The 22,674-nt window shown below is 46.6% G+C and overlaps 1 protein-coding gene across 1 annotated transcript; it reads left to right on the plus strand.

Moving 5' to 3' along the window:
* The first annotated feature begins 217 nt into the window (after positions 1-217).
* On the plus strand, positions 218-4,771 carry LOC123098187 (cyclin-SDS-like). The gene is made up of 7 exons (XM_044520100.1): positions 218-984; positions 1,097-1,267; positions 2,284-2,450; positions 3,628-3,756; positions 3,854-4,034; positions 4,146-4,190; positions 4,336-4,771. Exons 1-7 carry the CDS (start codon positions 316-318, stop codon positions 4,366-4,368), a joined length of 1,395 nt encoding a protein of 464 aa, XP_044376035.1. The 5' UTR covers positions 218-315; the 3' UTR covers positions 4,369-4,771.
* Positions 4,772-22,674: the final 17,903 nt, after the last annotated feature.

Below are 22,674 nucleotides of genomic sequence, written 5' to 3' on the forward strand. Positions count from 1 at the left end.
GGCGGAAGCGTGTTGACCTAGTCTGATACCATGTAAGACGATGGATTTGGGGGAACCGGCTCAACCCTCTAGGGGTGGCCTATCTCATATATATAATGAAGGGGTACTACGTAAACAACTACAGAAGCTATACGGTCTAACAAAATTCAAATGAAGCGATCGGTCTGTGAGGTGCGCTCATCCTCCTGCGGCACTGCACCCCCATTCCCCTCCGCTTCCTCCCCGCTGTCGACGGCCTCACGGCTATATAACCAAGCCAAATCAGAGAGCACCTAGCCGCGGCCACACACACACACACGCACCCACGGGCACGCCATGCCTCCCACCATGCTCGCGCCGGTGCCCACGAGGCCGCGCTCCCACCCCTTCCGCCGTCGGAGGGACGCGGCTGCTCCGCTCCCAGCCCAGATCGCGGCGGCGATGGCGGGGAAGCGGCCAGCGGAGTCGTCCACATCGGCCTCCTCCTCCTTCCGCAGCGAGGTCGTCTCCACCACCACCGCCACCTCCTCCGCCGCCCTCGCCGCGGCGCAGCAGCGCCCGGAGAAGAGGCCCCGGCGCCAGGACTCGGGCGAGGCCCGGCCCGCCGCCTCCGAGTGCTCGGAGGTCATCGGCGGCGCCACGGCGCGCCCCGCGGAGGTCGAGGCCTCCGAGTCATCCTGCCTCCGCTCCATCCTCCACCCCGACCTCGCCTGCCCCGAGCTGCTCGCCGACGATGCCGATGCGACGGAGTACTCTTCGGCCTGCGACGAGCTCACGCAGTCCGACGCGGAGGAGGAGGTACTCAGTGCTCCCAGCCCCTGCACCGACTACTCCCTCAGCCCCCTGCTCGACACCTCCTCTTCCTCCTCCTCCGAGGACGACGACGACGAGGACGGCGCCCCCCCTTCCTACACCTTCTCCCTCTTCCTCGACTACGCCAAGCAGTTCGTCCCCTGTGTGCAGCACAAGGCGCACGCCGTCGCCGACGCCGTCCCCATCCCAGAGGTGAGCCGGTTCCACGCAGTTCCCCTTAAAATCTATTTGAAATTGGGTCTCTCTGCGAGATCAGTGCGGTGTTTGATCCGATTTGGCGGCTTCGTTGGAATGTTTGTGTCAGTGGAAGCAGTTCGATGACTTGGAGGACGAGGAGAGCTACGAGCAGTTCCGGCGGCGCGAACGGCGGGGAGTGGTGGCGTGCGACTACACAGAGGTGTACGCCTCCATGCCGGGCAACTGTGGCCGTCACGTCGTGGAGCAGCGTTCTGTCATGGTGAACTGGATCATCGAGGTCAGTGTGCACCGGCACTGTATTCTGCATTCTACATGTATACCACGATTCCACTTTAGCTCAATTCCAATTTATGGTACAAGTTCGGCTTACAGATTTACAGTCATGAGTTGGTATTCTGCTGGTAATTTACTGTGAAGTCACATTGTACTGCAGATTCAGTGTTGGTTTAGTTCTCTGAATGATATCTGTTCTAAAAGCACTGTGGTTGTGTGGCTTACCTCTAGTTTGTTTATGTGTTCGGCGTGCTGAGACAGCAGATCCAGCTATGCACTTTCTTAAATTTTGCAGGGGATAGTTGTCTACTGTCGAAGATGTTATTGTACAACAATCTGATTAGTAGATTGCTCACATACATTGTTTGTTGAGCAGAGTGATCCTGTGTTATTGTTTTTCCAAACTGTTGTAATAATGAAAGCACTTGAATTGCGAGTCTGGCCATTAATTTTGAGGAGGTGCTTGTTTTGACATTTTGACATTCAGTGTTTGAAAGAAAAATATCTCGTTCAGTTATGCTGCAAAGTTATCCAGTAAACCGTTTGCTATTTGATTGGCTTATGGTCTTCATGTCTAGGAGGCACATTATAGCAATGAGGATACCAGCATCATTTCTGTGTAGATATGCAACTCTTGAGTACATTGTCCGTATGTGCCCCTTTTATGCCATTTCAATCAAATCTAAGCTTCTGTATGCACTTGATATTTGCATTGAGACTTGAGAGAACTTCTGAGAATACCGTCGCGCCTTTTTTTCACCTGAAGATTTTGATACGCAACTACTCCCTCCGTTCTAAAATACTTGACTTCCATTTGTTCAAAAATGGATGTACCTATATACTAAAACATGTCTAGATACATCTAGATTTTGACAAATGGAAAGCATGTATTGTGGAACGGAGGGAGTAGATATTAAAATGATGAGATCCTTGTACATAATACTATGAGGATTTGACTGTTTTCAGATAAAAATGGATCTGCAACTTGCAAATAATAGCTGTTTCCCATGAATTTTGTAGCATGGGCATGTGGCAGAGCTGCAGCCAGAGACATTGTTCCTGGGAATTGGACTGATGGACCGCTTCTTGACACGTGGATACCTAAAGGGCTCTAGGAATGTGCAGTTGCTGGGCATTGCCTGCATCACCCTAGCCACCCGCATTGAAGAGAACCAGCCATACAATAGGTATTGAGCTCCCTTGTGCTATATGTTCATTCTGATTCGGTAAAATGTGTGCATGGTATATTTTCTTATTCCCCTCTTTCAGTACGAGTACTACTCCATGTTGTTGACGTATGGTAGGGTTAAGGTTTATACCATGTTATGCATTGCTAACTGAAATACTGCTTCAAGCATCCCTGCAACAAAAGAAGCCTCAAATAAACGCATCCTTTTAATTCAGGTCCAAGTTTCAGCGTAAGTTTCCTATTCTTTCCTCAGATGGTTGCAGTACAATACTGTTAAATCCTAACTAAGCTCTTCTATGATACATTGTCTCCTCTATTTGGCAGAGTTCATTTCAATATAACTTAATTGGGCATTTGATAGACCTTAGCAAGTGCGCAGGGGATACCTTGATTTTGTTGAAAGCTGTCATTGGTTAATCCCGTGGAAAAACCATACAAACATGTGATAATAGCTCATATACAATAGCTGTTTTTTTCATTAAAGGCTTATCTCTGCATGCCATTACTTCAAAATTTGTTTCATATATACTTACATTAGGAAATGTTGATGTTGAGCATAATTGACTTTCCTAATTCATTCACCTGCAATCAGGTAGCTCTCACCAACCACTTGAGCATGGTAGTTAGCATCTTCAATTTAGAACATAAAAATTCGGTTTGTAATTTTATATCCATTGTGGTGAATTGAAGCATTGTAAATGTGATGCTACCATAAGATCCTAACTTTAGTTTGTGCTTCAGGCAGTCATCACACTTCAGTGGCCATTTTAACTTGGTTAGACAGCCCTTGCCAGAGTTCCATCTATTCTTTTCCCAAGTAAACCTATTATGCATCAACTTTCTGGTTGCACGTGATTACATAACTTTGCAAGAGAAATCAGAGCACGTTTAGTGGTTTTGTTGAAGTTTTTGAGCCTGAATTCAGGTGAATGTTTTCTTATTCTTGACCACGTCTGAAGAAAAAAAGAAGTGGCACACAGTACATTACTATGCAGAAAGATAGAGTACTTCAGAACAGCATGACATATTCTTCTTTACTAGTCCACCTATTTACGTTGCACTGCAGTATCATTGTCGAACTTCTGAATTAATTATCTCTGGGATCACCACTTGTTCCCTCATCTTTGTCTCCATTCAGGACAATGTAATCTCACTGTGTGTGTTATCTCTTTCAGCATCATGCAGAAGTCTTTCATGGTAGGGATCAACCTTTACAGCCGGAGCGAGGTCGTCGCCATGGAGTGGCTGGTTCAGGAGGTCCTCGACTTTCAATGCTTCGTCACAACAGTCCACAATTTTCTCTGGTACTACATGTTTCCTGCATCTCGTCTGTGCCAGGCCGAGCAAAACTGAACGAGAAGCCAACACTAACAGCTCACATTTTGTTTCCTGATTCTTCAGGTTCTATCTGAAGGCAGCAAAAGCAGACGACAAAGTGGAGGATCTGGCCAAGCACCTGGCCCTGCTCACACTTCTGGACCATAAGCACCTCTCCTACTGGCCCTCGACCGTGGCAGCCTCGGTGGTGGCCCTTGCCTGCCTTGCCACTGACAAGGAGTCCTCGTGCCATCGGGTAATGGAGGTAAATGATCTGAACTCGCTCCTCCATCAAAGCTATGCATTTCTCTTATGTCCTCTGTCGTTCAGAACTTCGATAAGACGTACTGACCGCTTTGCTCTTCGCGTAATGCAGACTCACTCGAGGACGAAGGACGACGATCTGCCCGAATGTTTAATGGTTCGATCCCTCCCTCGCATTATTTGTTCTTGGCACCATGAACTGAACTGTGCTCTTGACAGAGTGCAGAAACTTATGTCGTAACTGAAATTTTGTGCTGCCGCGGCGACTAACATTCCTTCTGCTGTGCAATCTTTTCGTGCAGAGTCTGGAGTGGCTGATAAACTATGCTTCGTAGCACCCAGGGCTCCCAGGTTGAGCATTCCATCTAGTCTTCTGCTGATCGACAACACAGCGTAGCACAGCCATTTAGCAACAACGGGAGAGTGTACATGCCATTAGTTTGCACAGCGGGATAAAATAAATGAGGACACGGCAACATGTTTATCGCTGTAAAGGGGCAGATCGTAACTGCAGAATTTCGTACTGAGGTGGTGGTAACTATAGCCTATAGGGAGAGCTGTTGTGGTCATGTGTCTTTTGCATCGTCAGTTAGCCCTTTGTGGTCAATTATAAGGTTGGATGTTGTTGTATTCCTCGACTGCCTTTTTTTTGGATCAGTGGTATATTGTTTAAAATGGATCTACGGCTCAGTGAAAAATGGTCTTGTTTAATGGCAGTGTACATCTGGTACTTTTTTGGCCCGTTATGGTTGTCATTATATAACTCTTGAGAACCAAAGGTCTCGGATTTCAGATTTTGGGATGAACGGGATGATCCCCTCAAGCAGATGCGTAGTATGTCCTGAGATCGATAAGGAGATATGCTTGTCACGAAGATCGCCGAGACAAAGAAAATGCCCAGTTTGACTAATTATGCAAAAGAGAGAGTCAATCCTCGTTCGTTTTCAGGACACCGAGCCAGGGCCGTACCGGGGAAATCGGAGGCCCTGGGCAAATCAAAATTACACATGTGAGGGTTGGCAGGAGGTGCTACCGCGGCGCGGCCCGCGTCGTTCGACTTCGTCGCCATCCTCGATGATGGCTCCTCGTCCTCCTCGTCCCATCCCTGCTTGGCTCCATGGTAGACGTTGTAGATGCCTTGCTTATGGGCATCGCGCGGTTGTTTGCAGAGATCCGTTGCGGTGCTCCCGTTGTTTGGAGAATGGTCGTCGTGCGCGTGAACGTCGCAACCCCTGGCGTCCTCTGAGCTCATTATCATGCCTTGATGTGCCGCATGTGTCCCGCCTCGGCACCGTGCATCGTGTTGCTCCTGCTTCATGTGAGGGTTCGGTGAGATCCACACCCTCTTCCAAGGCACTTCACCGTGGGTCTTGGGCATCTGTTGTCTCTGTTGCTGCTGGCTCGGCAACCCCGTCCGAGCTGATGTTGCAGTCCGCACTGGCTGATCAGACTGCACTGTTGCAAGGTTGTGTGGCGAGGGTTGAGAGCTTTCTGGAGCGAGCGGAGGTTGCTCTGGGTAGACTATCCCTTGTGCCGGCTCTGTTGCAGACCACTCTGACGTCACATTCTCCTTGTGCGGCCGGTGTTTGCTCCGCGGAAGACAAGGGTGAGGAGTTGTATGGCTCTTTCTTCCCTCGTGTTGGAGTCCATTCATCGTCGGTGCCTACCTCCCCTCCTATGGTGTCTTCCACTGAGGGCGAGTCCATCGCCGTGCTTGTGACTCCGGTGCTGCAGATCATGCCTGAGCTTAGGGAGCTATGCCTGAGTCTATCAGTGGAGCATACGAAGGTGGACATGTCGGCGGCCTCGATTGAAGGACAAGTTTCGCCTCTGTCGAGTGAGCAGTTGGAGGTTTCTTTGGTTGATGAGGCTAAAGGGAAGGCAGCTGCAATTTCATGATGGGTAGTGCTCAGTGTTTCGTGTTGTCCACGTGGCTTTGGTCTTTTGAGTCGTAGAAGTGGTTGTGGTTGTAGTGTGTTGGGAGCATTTGATGGACCGTCTACGTGGTCGTGAGAGTGAGTCGCTTCTGGAGTGTCACATTTGTAGTGTTTGTATCGGTTTTCGCCCGGTTTTTTAAATTAACTGAGCAATTCTCTTCTTCTTAATTAATCAATGAGGCAATCCTTTTGCCTCTGTTTCGAAAAAATTAGGCCCTATGTGCGAAAGAAAATTATCATATTTTTGTCAGCCAGTGTATTTTTTACATACACACCAGTTGGAAGCATGTAACCATGTAATAGCACGTACATAATCTGCTTTTTTAGTTGTACCATGGTATTTTGGAAGAGCTGTGAGACTAAGAGGTATGCGTAGGCTAGATTGGTGTAAAATATTTCAAACAGTTGTTTATTCTAGTACCTAAGGCCCTGTACAATGCAAAATGCTTAGGAGAGGTGCTTAGAGAAATAAACCAAGTTTTTCTTAAGCACTTGTGCTTATTTGTACATGGTAGACGCTTAATTAGGCGTCTTTTCAGTAGAAATAGGCACCGGTGCTTCAGAAAAACCCGGTTTATTTTTCTAAGCACCCCACTAAGCATCTAGCATTGTATAAGGCCTAATGCTTCAGTTAACACCATGATTAACCAAAAAATGGGGGCCCTCTAGTGCTGGGGGCCCTGTTCGGCCGCTCCTGTTGCACATGCTCATATACGGCCCTGCACCGAGATGAATGGACCTTCCAGCTCGTTTCCACCACCCGATCCAGCGATGATGGCAATGGACATGGCGTCGGCATTGCATCTATCCACCGCCAAAACCTTCATCAAGCAAACATGGCATGGATATTCACACCATTTGCCATCGTCGCCGGCTTTGACACCGTGCGCCACCTCCGCAAAGCCACACCACAATAGAGAATCGCCGCTGCCCACCACTACAACCACCCAAACCAGGGCAGCAAAGAGATAAAGAAGCGACAACTGCAACACTACGGGTCCCTCCGGCCAAAACCATCTCCAAAATGATGCCCCCAAGAGCAGTGGCGAAGCTAGAAGGAAGTTACGCCTGGGGCTGCGCTATGTTGAATGATAAACTTCTATGATTTTTTAAACTTTGTATGAAGAAATTCCAAAGGAAGTTGTTACTAGGCCTCGGGCTATAGACCTAACTACCTAAAGGAAATATGCCCCGGAGGCAATAATAAAGTTGTTATTTATATTTCCTTATATCATGATAAATGTTTATTATTCATGCTAGAATTGTATTAACCGGAAACTTAGTACATGTGTGAATACATAGACAAACAAAGTGTCACTAGTATGCCTCTACTTGACTAGCTCGTTGAATCAAAGATGGTTAAGTTTCCTAGCCATAGACATGAGTTGTCATTTGATTAACGGGATCACATCATTAGAGAATGATGTGATTGACTTGACCCATTCCGTTAGCTTAGGACTTGATCGTTTAGTATATTGCTATTGCTTTCTTCATAACTTATACATGTTCCTATGACTATGAGATTATGCAACTCCCGAATACCGGAGGAACACTTTCTGTGCTACCAAACGTCACAACGTAACTGGGTGATTATAAAGGTGCTCTACAGGTGTCTCCGATGGTACTTGTTGAGTTGGCATAGATCGAGATTAGGATTTATCACTCCGATTGTCGGAGAGGTATCTCTGGGCCCTCTCGGTAATGCACATCACTATAAGCCTTGCAAGCAATGTGACTAATGAGTTAGTTGCGGGATGATGCATTACGGAACGAGTAAAGAGACTTGTCGGTAACGAGATTGAACTAGGTATTGAGATACCGACGATCAAATCTCGGGCAAGTAACATACCGATGACAACGGGAACAACGTATGTTGTTATTTGGTTTGACCGATAAAGATATTCGTAGAATATGTAGGAACCAATATGAGCATCCAGGTTCCGCTATTGGTTATTGACCGAAGATGAGTCTCGGTCATGTCTACATAGTTCTCGAACCCGTAGGGTCCGCACGCTTAACGTTCGGTGACGATCGGTATTATGAGTTTATGTGTTTTGATGTACCGAAGGTAGTTCGGAGTCCCGGATATGATCATGGACATGACGAGGAGTCTCTAAATGGTCAAGACGTGAAGATCGATATATTGGAAGCCTATGTTTGTGTTGGAAATATGCCTTAGAGGCAATAATAAAATGGTTATTATTATATTTCCTTGTTCATGATAATTGTCTATTGATCATGCTATAATTGTGTTATCCGGAAATCGTAATACATGTGTGAATACATAGACCACAACATGTCCCTAGTGAGCCTCTAGTTGACTAGCTCGTTGATCAACAGATAGTCATGGTTTCCTGACTATGGACATTGGATGTCATTGATAACGGGATCACATCATTAGGAGAATGATGTGATGGACAAGACCCAATCCTAAGCATAGCACAAGATCGTGTAGTTCGTTTGCTAGAGCTTTTCCAAATGTCAAGTATCATTTCCTTAGACCATGAGATTGTGCAACTCCCGGATACCATAGGAGTGCTTTGGGTGTGCCAAACGTCACAACGTAACTGGGTGGCTATAAAGGTGCACTACGGGTATCTCCGAAAGTATCTGTTGGGTTGGCATGAATCGAGACTGGGATTTGTCACTCCGTATGACGGAGAGGTATCTCTGGGCCCACTCGGTAATGCATCATCATAATGAGCTCAATGTGACCAAGTGTTTGGTCACGGGATCATGCATTACGGTACGAGTAAAGTGACTTGCCGGTAACGAGATTGAACAAGGTATTGGGATACCGACGATCGAATCTCGGGCAAGTAACGTACCGATTGACAAAGGGAATTGTATACGGGATTGATTGAATCCTCGACATCGTGGTTCATCCGATGAGATCATCGTGGAACATGTGGGAGCCAACATGGGTATCCAGATCCCGCTGTTGGTTATTGACCGGAGAGTCGTCTCGGTCATGTCTGCATGTCTCCCGAACCCGTAGGGTCTACACACTTAAGGTTCGGTGACGCTAGGGTTGTAGAGATACTAGTATGCAGTAACCCGAAATTGTTCAGAGTCCCGGATGAGATCCCGGACGTCACGAGGAGTCCCGGAATGGTCCGGAGTTGAAGAATTATATATAGGAAGTCCAGTTTCGGCCACCGGGAAAGTTTCGGGGGTCACCGGTATTGTACCGGGACCACCGGAAGGGTCCCGGGGGTCCATCGGGTGGGGCCACCTATCCCGGAGGGCCCCATGGGCTGAAGTGGGGAAGGGAACCAGCCCCTGGTGGGCTGGTGCGCCCCCCTTGGGCCTCCCCTGCGCCTAGGGTTGGAAACCCTAGGGGTGGGGGGGGCGCCCCACTTGACTTGGGGGGCAAGTCCCCCCCTTGGGCCTCCCCTGCGCCTAGGGTTGGAAACCCTAGGGGTGGGGGGGCGCCCCACTTGACTTGGGGGGGCAAGTTCCCCCCCTTGGCCGCCGCCCCCCTTGGAGATGGGATCTCCTAGGGCCGGCGCCCCCCAGGGGCCCTATATATAGAGGGGGGAGGGAGGGCAGCCGCACCCCAAGCCCCTGGCGCCTCCCTCTCCCTTCCGTGACACCTCTCCCTCTCGCTGAGCTTGGCGAAGCCCTGCTGAGATCCCCGCTACTTCCACCACCACGCCGTCGTGCTGCTGGATCTCCATCAACCTCTCCCTCCCCCTTGCTGGATCAAGAAGGAGGAGACGTCTTCCCAACCGTACGTGTGTTGAACGCGGAGGTGCCGTCCGTTCGGCGCTCGGTCATCGGTGATTTGGATCACGACGAGTACGACTCCATCAACCCCGTTCACTTGAATGCTTCCGCTCGCGATCTACAAGGGTATGTAGATGCACTCTTTTCCCTCTCGTTGCTAGAAGACTCCATAGATTGTTGTTGGTGATGCGTAGAAATTTTTTAATTTCTGCAACGATCCCCAACAGTGGCATCATGAGCTAGGTCTATGCGTAGTTTCTATGCACAAGTAGAACACAAACTTGTTGTGGGCGTAGATGTTGTCAATTTTCTTGCCACTACTAGTCTTATCTTGTTTCGGCGGCATCGTGGGATGAAGCGGCCCGGACCGACCTTACACGTACGCTTACGTGAGACAGGTTCCACCGACTGACATGCACTAGTTGCATAAGGTGGCTAGCAGGTGTCTGTCTCTCCCACTTTAGTCGGATCGGATTCGATGAAAAGGGTCCTTATGAAGGGTAAATAGAAATTGGCATATCACGTTGTGGTTTTACGTAGGTAAGAAACGTTCTTGCTAGAAACCTATAGAAGCCACGTAAAAACTTGCAACAACAATTAGAGGACGTCTAACTTGTTTTGGCAGCATATGCCGTGTGATGTGATATGGCCAAAAGGATGTGATGAATGAAATATATGTGATGTATGAGATTGATCATGTTCTTGTAATAGGAATCACGACTTGCATGTCGATGAGTATGACAACCGGCAGGAGCCATAGGAGTTGTCTTTATTTTTTTGTATGACCTGCGTGTCATTGAATAACGCCATGTAAATTACTTTACTTTATTGCTAAACACGTTAGCCATAGAAGTAGAAGTAATCGTTGGCGTGACAACTTCATGAAGACACGATGATGGAGATCATGGTGTCATGCCGGTGACGAAGATGATCATGGCGCCCCGAAGATGGAGATCAAAGGAGCAAAATGATATTGGCCATATCATGTCACTATATGATTGCATGTGATGTTTATCATGTTTCACATCTTATTTGCTTAGAACGACGGTAGCTTAAATAAGATGATCCCTCGCAATAATTTCAAGAAAGTGTTCCCCCTAACTGTGCACCATTGCGAAGGTTCGCTGTTTCGAAGCACCACGTGATGATCGGGTGTGATAGATTCTAACGTTCGAATACAACGGGTGTAAGCCAGATTTACACACGCAATACACTTAGGTTGACTTGACGAGCCTAGCATGTACAGACATGGCCTCGGAACACGGAAGACCGAAAGGTCGAGCATGAGTCGTATAGAAGATACGATCAACATGAAGATGTTCACCGAGGTTGACTAGTCCGTCTCACGTGATGATCGGACACGGCCTAGTTGACTCGGATCATGTTTCACTTAGATGACTAGAGGGATGTCTATCTGAGTGGGAGTTCATTGAATAATTTGATTAGATGAACTTAATTATCATGAACTTAGTCTAAAATCTTTACAATATGTCTTGTAGATCAAATGGCCCACGCTAATGTTGCCCTCAACTTCAACGCGTTCCTAGAGAAAACCAAGCTGAAAGATGATGGCAGCAACTATACGGACTGGGTCCGGAACCTGAGGATCATCCTCATAGCTGCCAAGAAAGATTATGTCCTAGAAGCACCGCTAGGTGACACACCCATCCCAGAGAACCAAGACGTTATGAACGCTTGGCAGCAGCGTGCTGATGATTACTCCCTCGTTCAGTGCGGCATGCTTTACAGCTTAGAACCGGGGCTCCAAAAGCGTTTTGAGCAACACGAAGCATATGAGATGTTCGAAGAGTTGAAAATGGTTTTCCAAGCTCATGCCCGGGTCGAGAGATATGAAGTCTCCGACAAGTTCTTCAGTTGTAAGATGGAGGAAAATAGTTCTGTCAGTGAGCACATACTCAAAATGTCTGGGTTACACAACCGCTTGTCTCAGCTGGGAGTTAATCTCCCGGATGACGCGGTCATTGACAGAATCCTTCAGTCGCTTCCACCGAGCTACAAGAGCTTTGTGATGAACTTCAATATGCAGGGGATGGAAAAGACCATTCCTGAGGTATATTCAATGCTGAAATCAGCGGAGGTGGAGATCAAAAAGGAACATCAAGTGTTGATGGTGAATAAAACCACTAAGTTCAAGAAAGGCAAGGGTAAGAAGAACTTCAAGAAGGACGGCAAGGGAGTTGCCGCGCCCGGTAAGCCAGTTGTCGGGAAGAAGCCAAAGAATGGACCCAAGCCTGAGACTGAGTGCTTTTATTGCAAGGGAAGTGGTCACTGGAAGCGGAACTGCCCCAAGTACTTAGCGGACAAGAAGGCCGGCAACACCAAAGGTATATGTGATATACATGTTATAGATGTGTACCTTACCAACACTCGTAGTAGCTCCTGGGTATTTGATACCGGTGCGGTTGCTCATATTTGTAACTCAAAGCAGGAGCTGCGGAATAAACGGAGACTGGCAAAGGACGAGGTGACGATGCGCGTCGGGAATGGTTCCAAGGTCGATGTGATCGCCGTCGGCACGCTACCTCTACATTTCCTCTACGGGATTAGTTTTAAACCTCAATAATTTTTATTTAGTGCCAGCTTTGAGCATGAACATTGTATCAGGATCTCGTTTAATTCGAGATGACTACTCATTTAAATCCGAGAATAATGGTTGTTCTATTTATATGAGAGATATGTTTTATGGTCATGCCCCGCTGGTTAATGGTTTGTTCTTAATGAATCTCGAACGTAGTGTTACACATATTCATAGTGTGAGTACCAAAAAAATGTAAGGTTGATAATGATAGTCCCACATACTTGTGGCACTGCCGTCTTGGTCACATTGGTGTCAAGCGCATGAAGAAGCTCCATGCTGATGGACTTTTAGAGTCTCTTGATTACGAATCATTTGACACGTGCGAACCATGCCTCATGGGTAAGATGACCAAGACTCCGTTCTCCGGAACAATGGAGCGAGCAACCAACTTATTGGAAATCATACTAATGTGTGCGGTCCAATGAGTGTTGAGGCTCGCGGTGGCCATCGTTATGTTCTCACTCTCACTGATGACTTGAGTAGATATGGGTATGTCTACCTAATGAAACACAAGTCTGAGACCTTTGAAAAGTTCAAGGAATTTCAGAGTGAGGTTGAGAATCAACGTGACAGGAAAATACAATTCTTACGATCAGATCGTGGAGGGGAATATTTGAGTCACGAATTTGGCACACACTTAAGGAAATGTGGAATAGTTTCACAACTCACGCCGCGTGGAACACCTCAGCGAAATGGTGTGTCCGAATGTCGTAATCGCACTCTATTGGATATGGTGCGATCTATGATGTCTCTTACCGATCTACCGCTCTCATTTTGGGGCTATGCTTTAGAGACTGCCGCATTCACTTTAAATAGGGCTCCGTCGAAATTCGTTGAGACGACACTGTATGAATTATGGTTTGGGAAGAAACCTAAGCTGTCGTTTCTAAAAGTTTGGGGATGCGATGCTTATGTCAAGAAACTTCAACCTGAAAAGCTCGAACCCAAGTCGGAAAAATGCGTCTTCATAGGATACCCTAAGGAAACCATTGGGTATACCTTCTACCTCAGATCCGAAGGCAAGATCTTTGTTGCCAAGAACGGGTCCTTTCTGGAGAAAGAGTTTCTCTCGAAAGAAGTAAGTGGGAGGAAAGTGGAACTTGATGAAGTACTACCTCTTGAAGCGGAAAGTAGCGCAGCTCAGGAAAATGTTCTTGTGGTGCATGCACCGACTAGAGAGGAAGTTAATGATGATGATGATCAAGGTACTTCGGATCAAGCTCCTACTGAACTTCGTAGGTCCACGAGGACATGTTCCACACCAGAGTGGTATGGCAACCCTGTCCTGGAAATCATGTTGTTAGACAACGGTGAACCTTCGAACTATGAAGAAGCAATGGCGGGCCCGGATTCCGACAAATGGCTAGAAGCCATGAAATCCGAGATAGGATCCATGCATGAAAACGAAGTATGGACTTTGACTGACTTGCCCGATGATCGGCGAGCGATAGAAAACAAATGGATCTTTAAGAAGAAGACGGACGCGGATGGTAATGTTACCATCTATAAAGCTCGACTTGTCGCTAAGGGTTATCGACAAGTTCAAGGGGTTGACTACGATGAGACTTTCTCACCCGTAGCGAAGCGGAAGTCCGTCCGAATCATGTTAGCAATTGCTGCATACTATGATTATGAGATATGGCAGATGGACGTCAAAACGGCATTCCTTAACGGCTTTCTTAAGGAAGAATTGTATATGATGCAGCCGAAAGGTTTTTTCGATCCTAAGAATGCTAACAAGGTATGCAAGCTCCAGCGCTCCGTCTATGGGCTGGTGCAAGCATCTCGGAGTTGGAACATTCGATTTGATGAGATGATCAAAGCGTTTGGGTTTACACAGACTTAGGAAGAAGCCTGTGTTTACAAGAAAGTGAGTGGGAGCTCTGTAGCATTTCTCATATTATATGTGGATGACATATTGTTGATGGGAAATGATATAGAATTCTTGGGAAGCATAAAGGCCTACTTGAACAAGTGTTTTTCAATGAAGGACCTTGGAGAAGCTGCTTATATATTAGGCATCAAGATCTATAGAGATAGATCAAGACGCCTCATTGGTCTTTCACAAAGTACGTACCTTGACAAGATATTGAAGAAGTTCAATATGGATCAGTCCAAGAAGGGGTTCTTGCCTGTATTGAAAGGTGTGCAATTGAGCACGGCTCAATGCCCGACCACGGCAGAAGATAGAGAAAAGATGAGTGTCGTCCCCTATGCCTCGGCCATAGGGTCTATTATGTATGCCATGCTGTGTACCAGACCTGATGTAAACCTTGCCGTAAGTTTGGTAGGAAGGTACCAAAGTAATCCCGGCATGGAACACTGGACAGCGGTCAAGAATATCCTAAGTACCTGAAGAGGACTAAGGATATGTTTCTCGTTTATGGAGGTGACGAAGAGCTCGTCGTAAAGGGTTACGTTGATGCTAGCTTCGACACAGATCTGGATGACTCTAAGTCACAAACCGGATACGTGTATATTTTGAATGGTGGGGCAGTAAGCTGGTGCAGTTGCAAGCAAAGCGTTGTGGCGGGATCTACATGTGAAGCGGAATACATGGCGGCCTCAGAGGCAGCACAAGAAGCAATCTGGGTGAAGGAGTTAATTACCGACCTAGGAGTTATTCCCAATGCGTCGGGCCCGATGACTCTCTTCTGTGACAACACTGGAGCTATTGCCCTTGCCAAGGAGCCCAGGTTTCACAGGAAGACCAGGCATATCAAGCGTCGCTTCAACTCCATTCGTGAAAGTGTTCAAAATGGAGACATAGATATTTGTAAAGTACATACGGACCTGAATGTAGCAGATCCGTTGACTAAACCTCTCCCTAGAGCAAAACGTGATCAACACCAGAACTCTATGGGTGTTCGATTCATCACAATGTAACTAGATTATTGACTCTAGTGCAAGTGGGAGATTGTTGGAAATATGCCCTAGAGGCAATAATAAAATGGTTATTATTATATTTCCTTGTTCATGATAATTTTCTATTGATCATGCTATAATTGTGTTATCCGGAAATCGTAATACATGTGTGAATACATAGACCACAACATGTCCCTAGTGAGCCTCTAGTTGAATAGCTCGTTGATCAATAGATAGTCATGGTTTCCTGACTATGGACATTGGATGTCATTGATAACGGGATCACATCATTAGGAGAATGATGTGATGGACAAGACCCAATCCTAAGCATAGCACAAGATTGTGTAGTTCGTTTGCTAGAGCTTTTCCAAATGTCAAGTATCATTTCCTTAGACCATGAGATTGTGCAACTCCCGGATACCATAGGAGTGCTTTGGGTGTGCCAAACATCACAACATAACTGGGTGGCTATAAAGGTGCACTACGGGTATCTCCGAAAGTATCTGTTGGGTTGGCGCGAATCAAGACTGGGATTTGTCACTCCGTATGACGGAGAGGTATCTCTGGGCCCACTCAGTAATGCATCATCATAATGAGCTCAATGTGACCAAGTGTTTGGTCACGGGATCATGCATTACGGTACAAGTGACCTTCCGGTAACGAGATTGAACAAGGTATTGGGATACCGACGATCGAATCTCGGGCAAGTAACGTACCGATTGACAAAGGGAATTATATACGGGATTGATTGAATCCTCAACCTCGTGGTTCATCCAATGAGATCATCGTGGAACATGTGGGAGCCAACATGGGTATCCAGATCCCGCTGTTGGTTATTGACCGGAGAGTCGTCTCGGTCATGTCTGCATGTCTCCCGAACCCGTAGGGTCTACACACTTAAGGTTCGGTGACGCTAGGGTTGTAGAGATCCTAGTATGCGGTAACCCGAAAGTTTTTCGGAGTCCCGGATGAGATCCTGGACGTCACGAGGAGTTCCGGAATGGTCCGGAGGTGAAGAATTATATATAGGAAGTCCAGTTTCGGCCACCGGGAAAGTTTCGGGGGTCACCGGTATTGTACCGGGACCACCGGAAGGGTCCCGGGGGTCCACCGGGTGGGGCCACCTATCCCGGAGGGCCCCATGGGCTGAAGTGGGGAAGGGAACCAGCCCCTGGTGGGCTGGTGCGCCCCCCTTGGGCCTCCCCTGCGCCTAGGGTTGGAAACCCTAGGGGTGGGGGGCGCCCCACTTGACTTGGGGGGCAAGTCCCCCCCCCTTGGCCGCCGCCCCCCTTGGAGATGGGATCTCCTAGGGCTGGCGCCCCCCCAGGGGCCCTATATATAGAGGGGTGTGACGCCCCGGATTTGACCGTACACTAATCATGCACGCAAATGTGTACGACCAAGATCAGGGACTCACGGGAAGATATCACAACACAACTCTAAAACATAAATAAGTCATACAAGCATCATAATACAAGCCAGGGGCCTCGAGGGCTTGAATACAAGTGCTCTATCACAGACGAGTCAGCGGAAGCAACAATATCTGAGTACAGACATAAGTTAAACAAGTTTGCCTTGAGAAGGCTAGCACAAACTGGGATACAGATCGAACGAGGCGCAGGCCTCCTGCCTGGGATCATCCTAACTACTCCTGGTCGTCGTCAGCGGGCTGCACGTAGTAGTAAGCACCTCCAGTGTCGTAGGTGTCGTTGTCGACGGTGGCGGCGGGGTCGGGGAGGCGACGAGCACGGCGTCGGGGCGGGTCCGACGAGCGGCGGGGTCCAGGCCAGCGACGGGCGACCCGGGCGGCGGCGGCGGTGGTCCGGCGCGCGCGCGCAAGCCCTGATCTGGAGGAGGGGAACGACGTGGGGGGGCTGCGGGATCAAGTGGGGAGTGGGTGCGGGGGCTAGGGTTTCCTGGGGTGGGGATAAGGGAGGCTAGTTGGGCCAGGGTGGAGCTGGGCCTTTCGGCCAGGGGGGGATGGTGCTGGCCGGCTGGGCCTGGGGGGTTGGCCCAGTTGGGCCAGGTCCAGTGGGGGGGCTTTTGTTTTTTTGTATCTTATTTCTTTTCTGTTTTATTTTGTTCCTCATTTTATTTTAGTTCTGTAAAGCACAAAATGATCCCTAAATTAGTACTACCACTAAACCCACTGCGATAAAAAGTTTAACACCTAACTAGAATAGTTTAACATTTTATTAATTATAAAGGCATTTCAATAATTGTTTTGACTACTGTTTTATTCATTTTAGAGTATTTGAAGATTTTATATAAGTGTGGTTTTCTCCATCATAATTATCCATGATTTATTTGAATCCCCCCGAACATTTTAGTTTTAATATTTGAAAACTTTTGTTGTTTGCCATATTTTGAATTTGAATTTTGATCCGGTTTTGAACTAACGCGAGATTATCAACACTAACAGAGGTGACGTGCCATCATTAGCGTAGGTTTACTGTAGCATAATTATCCGGGCGTCACAATTCTCCTCCACTACAAGAAATCTCGTCCCGAGATTTAAGAGGGGAGTAAGGGGGGAAGGTTTGGTAACGAATCTAGCGGGTCTTCTCATCCTGGTCCAATACATTGATGTCTTCATTTCTCTGCTTCGGTCATCATGATGAAGTCGGCGTCCTTTCTTCAGGAACTCCATCGTACTTACGAAAGAATAAGGGGTGGGCATTCTGGGAGAACGGGCCTCGACAAGGTTGTCTATCGGGTCGACAACATCGAGGAAGGTGGCGAAAAGTAACCCTCGAATCGAAACTTAAGAAAATATCGAGAGCAAAGTAAGGAGGTAACCTGGGAAGTTTCGAGCGGGCAGGCAATCGTTCGATGCCTGTTATAGGGCGTGAAAGGGTCAAAGCAACGGGAATAAGTATTGTGTCCGATATCAGACCTGAAGGTGGCTCGTGAATTACATACGAGGCCAGGTGCGAGGAACAACCTTGGAAACAGGGGGTGTACATAAGAGTCAGGTTTCGATCCTGTGGAACTGTGGGTTATGGGCCCACCATGTGGGTTAAAACTAGGAAGGGCGGTGACATCTTGCACGATCATGATAGCAAGGCATGGCAGAGGTTAGCCTGTCAGTTATATGTCAGCAACATCGTCGGTACCAAGGGCGAGGGATGAAGAGAACCATTTTCCTGCTCGTTGAAACGAGGCGGACCATTAGGCAAAGTTCTCGTCCATCGGTGGTTACCAAAATGTCACCAACAATAATAACAGGGTCTTACTGACAGAGTTGTACACCGAGGTGTTTACATAAGCAGGAGAATATTACTGCTTAGATCATATAGTTCACCAGAAAGGTTAAACCACACAATGGAAAGGAAAATATGATTATCGGATTAAACAGAAGAATGGAAAGGAAAATGTGTTTAAACACATATTTCAAGGTTATATCCTTCCCAAGGACAAGCTGAGCACGATATTCATGACAGGATATAATGTAGAAAACTCTGTAGGTAGGGGAGAGAAATTTCATGACATTACCCATACAACGGTGTTTGGATAATTGAGCAGGAAACATTTAGCATTGGGCTTCAAATGTTCCTGTTGAAAATCGGAGTACCATAGACATGCTTCGAGATAGCATTGACATGGTCAACAGGGGAAGATCAGACTTTGGAAACAAAAAGGATCCATCAGGAACAACTTATAGAATAAGTCTTACAATTTCCTCATGGAAGAACAGCTAACCTTGCTAAAAGGAAAAAACTTATAACAATAGGGCCTCCCGCCAGGTGTGCTGGGTATCATCACCTTACCGGGTCATAAATAGGCCAATGTTATAACTCTTGGAAATATGTTCCAACCATCATATCTGACCGAGATTCAGATCTGATTGGTGTCAGGATAACTCAGACTTAGGAGGCCTGAGAAGAAAAGGTGCAACACAAATTGTCGAAACGACATCGAAGATTCTCGGGAGACGAACTATGGAAGCGAGTTCCGAACAAGGGTTCATAATTAAATCAAGGAGAGGTGAGGAGGTGACTGCTTGACTCAGCGACAATCCATTGAGATTTCCAAAAGATGGATTTCCACCACTATGTGAACAAGGAGATAACATTATCTAGATCGAATGTCTTAATGATGTATGCTCGAGGAAAACATACACAGTTAAACATTGGTTGAAATGTGCACCCGAAATATGGGCTAGGTAGCACAATCAATGTTCGAATGATGATTCATTAAGCCATAGACGTAGAAGGAAACTATAGACCAATAACTTCAAGGCAATAGGGTTGCTAGAAGTTTAAAATCTACACATCACAGACCATTTGTCGGTATTTCGCTTAGAAACTACACGGGGACCAAGAAAGAATGGTGATGGTGAGAAGTATCACTGTACCAAGAATTCTTAAGAGGTGGAGTAATGTTCACGGCATTCTTGACATCAAAAATGGTAATACTCCACGGTAGAACATAACATAAGTTGGATAGCAGGGGAAATCAAGATACATCACAAAATATGAACAAGTTCGTGTTGGGGGGGGGGAAGGTAAGAATATTGTCGATGATAACATAATTCATCGAGGGGCAAGGATGGTATTTCTCATCCCGAATTTCGACACACAACTTGGAAGAAGTCAAATTGTTAACAATGATCACGACAAATTGGTCGAGAGGTTTTCAATTGATCGATGATGACATCAAGTCAAAGGAATGATGAAAGCGAGAGGTTATTGGAACCACGGGTAGCACACAAACTCGGGGTCAAGTTTGTTGTTCGAGGTGAAACGATATGACGAGGAAAATCGACATAAGCTTAGCTCATCATCGAAAGTGGTGCTCCGGGAATAAGGACCAGGTAGCACAGTTAAAATCATCAAGATAATGATATAGCCAATCAGGCTAGGAATGACGCGATCGGGTACAAACTCGTAAGTAAGGAGCATTACTAAAAGTTGTTGAGCCGTAGTGCGGACTCGATTCAATTATCGGTGGTTTTGAGTGTTTAAAAACTCAAAGCCCGTGAAATTTGGAATCAATGAGAATGTAGCACTTGATGAAGAACTCATAAGAAGTTATGCAGTTCCATGTTAATCTCGAGATACCAGGGGGGGTAATACTCGATGACAAACCAAAGTAGAGGTTGGACTGGGGTATTGCTCTTACAGAAGACAAGTGCTCAACTTGTACGATAAATGGTATTTAAAAGAGAACATGGTCAGAACCACGATTGCAAAAGGCCAGATCCCAGATATATGATGAACTTATACCAAGGGAATAATTAATTTAAGAAAAGCTTTAATGATAAGATCTACATCGTGTCCATGGGCATGAACGCAAAGTTCAAGGTCGACTCCCACTTCTTCAATGCATAACCTTTCATTCACTTCTCGCGTTTCATGAAGTTGCAGTGTTGAAATTTTTTTATCTGGCAAAATACCAGAAGAGTATGACTCATGAAAACTTTCGAGTTCACACATATTATGAAAGGCATAGGTTCAACCCATCAAGGCATCTTAGGAACATATACCACAAACTTCGGAGTAAATATTACAAGCTCGCAAGAAGAGCATTGTTCAACAACAGATGATACAATTTACCAAAGGCATTATATACCCATGGAAAGGCTCACAAGGTTATTCAATGTGAAGGACACTGTCGGATAAAATCCATCAAAGGAACCGATGGTCCACAAGGGATCTGATGTGAGCATCGGTACTCAACTAGACGAAGAAAGAATGCAAGGGGATCAGATTATAGAAACAACTGACTAACTCAATGCTCAAATGCAAAGGAATTATGATTTCCAAATCAAGGGATCAGAAGCAAACGCTCTGATTAAGGATGGATAAGTTGTATAGCCTTAGGGGTACAATCGATGGCAATTCGATTGGTCGATACCAGCTCATGTTAAAAATGATGTCTGAGCCGGAAGGATGAATTCTAGGATCTGATTGAGGATTGCGAGCTTTCGCAACAAATTGAATCAACGGACTCAAAATGATAATGACAAGAGATGCCAATAAGATTACGAGACCTATGGGATTAACCATAATGCAAGCAAACAAGAATTTCAAGAGCAATAGGCTCCTGAGGATTTTCGGAAGATCGAATAGTATTTTGAAGACTATTGTGAAATACTTGAATCAACTGGGGATGAGCGGATACTTGGTAAGTGCGAGAATTATCCGTAGGGGTATTCAGGTGACAAAGAACAGCAAGGCAGTAAGCTCAAAGGATTCTCGTAACAGCAGAGAGAATTACGGGGTATCTTGTAGTAACAAGATCAACCGGGAAACATTGTATGAATAGCGAGTATACGTGGTTATACATAGGAGTTTATCATTGAAAGGGAATTGCAAAAACGATGAACACAAGTTCTCGGGTTATCAGCGGAGAGTATCTTCAGGGTCTTCACGTGCAGCAGACGATCATCATTAATAAGGGGCTCTCCGGGTGAAAGTGATAACGAGATCCTAATGTTAGATTTAGCAAAATTCACTTAACCCAAATAGAAGAGAGATCAGAGTCCCAGAGTATAGACAAGGAGTAAAAGATCCTAATACCACCCAATGGCGACGTGGGCCCGTAAGCCACACAGCCATGTTAGTAAAAGTTTTTCAATGACTAGACTCGACTTCGGCCAAGGAGTTGGAAAGGGGGATTCCTACAGGCAGTCGGCTCTGATACCAACTTGTGACGCCCCGGATTTGACCGTACACTAATCATGCACGCAAATGTGTACGACCAAGATCAGGGACTCACGGGAAGATATCACAACACAACTCTAAAACATAAATAAGTCATACAAGCATCATAATACAAGCCAGGGGCCTCGAGGGCTCGAATACAAGTGCTCGATCACAGACGAGTCAGCGGAAGCAACAATATCTGAGTACAGACATAAGTTAAACAAGTTTGCCTTGAGAAGGCTAGCACAAACTGGGATACAGATCGAACGAGGCGCAGGCCTCCTGCCTGGGATCCTCCTAACTACTCCCGGTCGTCGTCAGCGGGCTGCACGTAGTAGTAAGCACCTCCAGTGTCATAGGTGTCGTCGTCGACGGTGGCGTCTGGCTCCTGGACTCCAGCATCTGGTTGCGACAACCAGATAGAAAGGAAAGGGGGGAAAGAGGGAGAGAAGCAACCGTGAGTACTCATCCAAAGTACTCGCAAGCAAGGAGCTACACTACAAATGCATGGGTATATGTGTAAAGGGGCATATCAGTGGACTGAACTGCAGAATGCCAGAATAAAAGGGGGATAGCTAGTCCTGTCGAAGACTACGCTTCTGGCCATCTCCATCTTGCAGCATGTAGAAGAGAGTAGATTGAAGTCCTCCAAGTAGCATCGCATAGCATAATCCTACCCGGCGATCCCCTCCTCGTCGCCCTGTTAGAGAGCGATCACCGGGTTGTATCTGGCACTTGGAAGGGTGTATTTTATTCAGTATCCGGTTCTAGTTGTCATAAGGTTAAGGTACAACTCCGGGTCGTCCTTTTACCGAGGGACACGGCTATTCGAATAGATAAACTTCCCTGCAGGGGTGCACC

This window comes from Triticum aestivum, chromosome 4D, assembly GCF_018294505.1.
Source record: "Triticum aestivum cultivar Chinese Spring chromosome 4D, IWGSC CS RefSeq v2.1, whole genome shotgun sequence".
In the NCBI taxonomy this organism is placed as follows: domain Eukaryota; kingdom Viridiplantae; phylum Streptophyta; class Magnoliopsida; order Poales; family Poaceae; genus Triticum; species Triticum aestivum.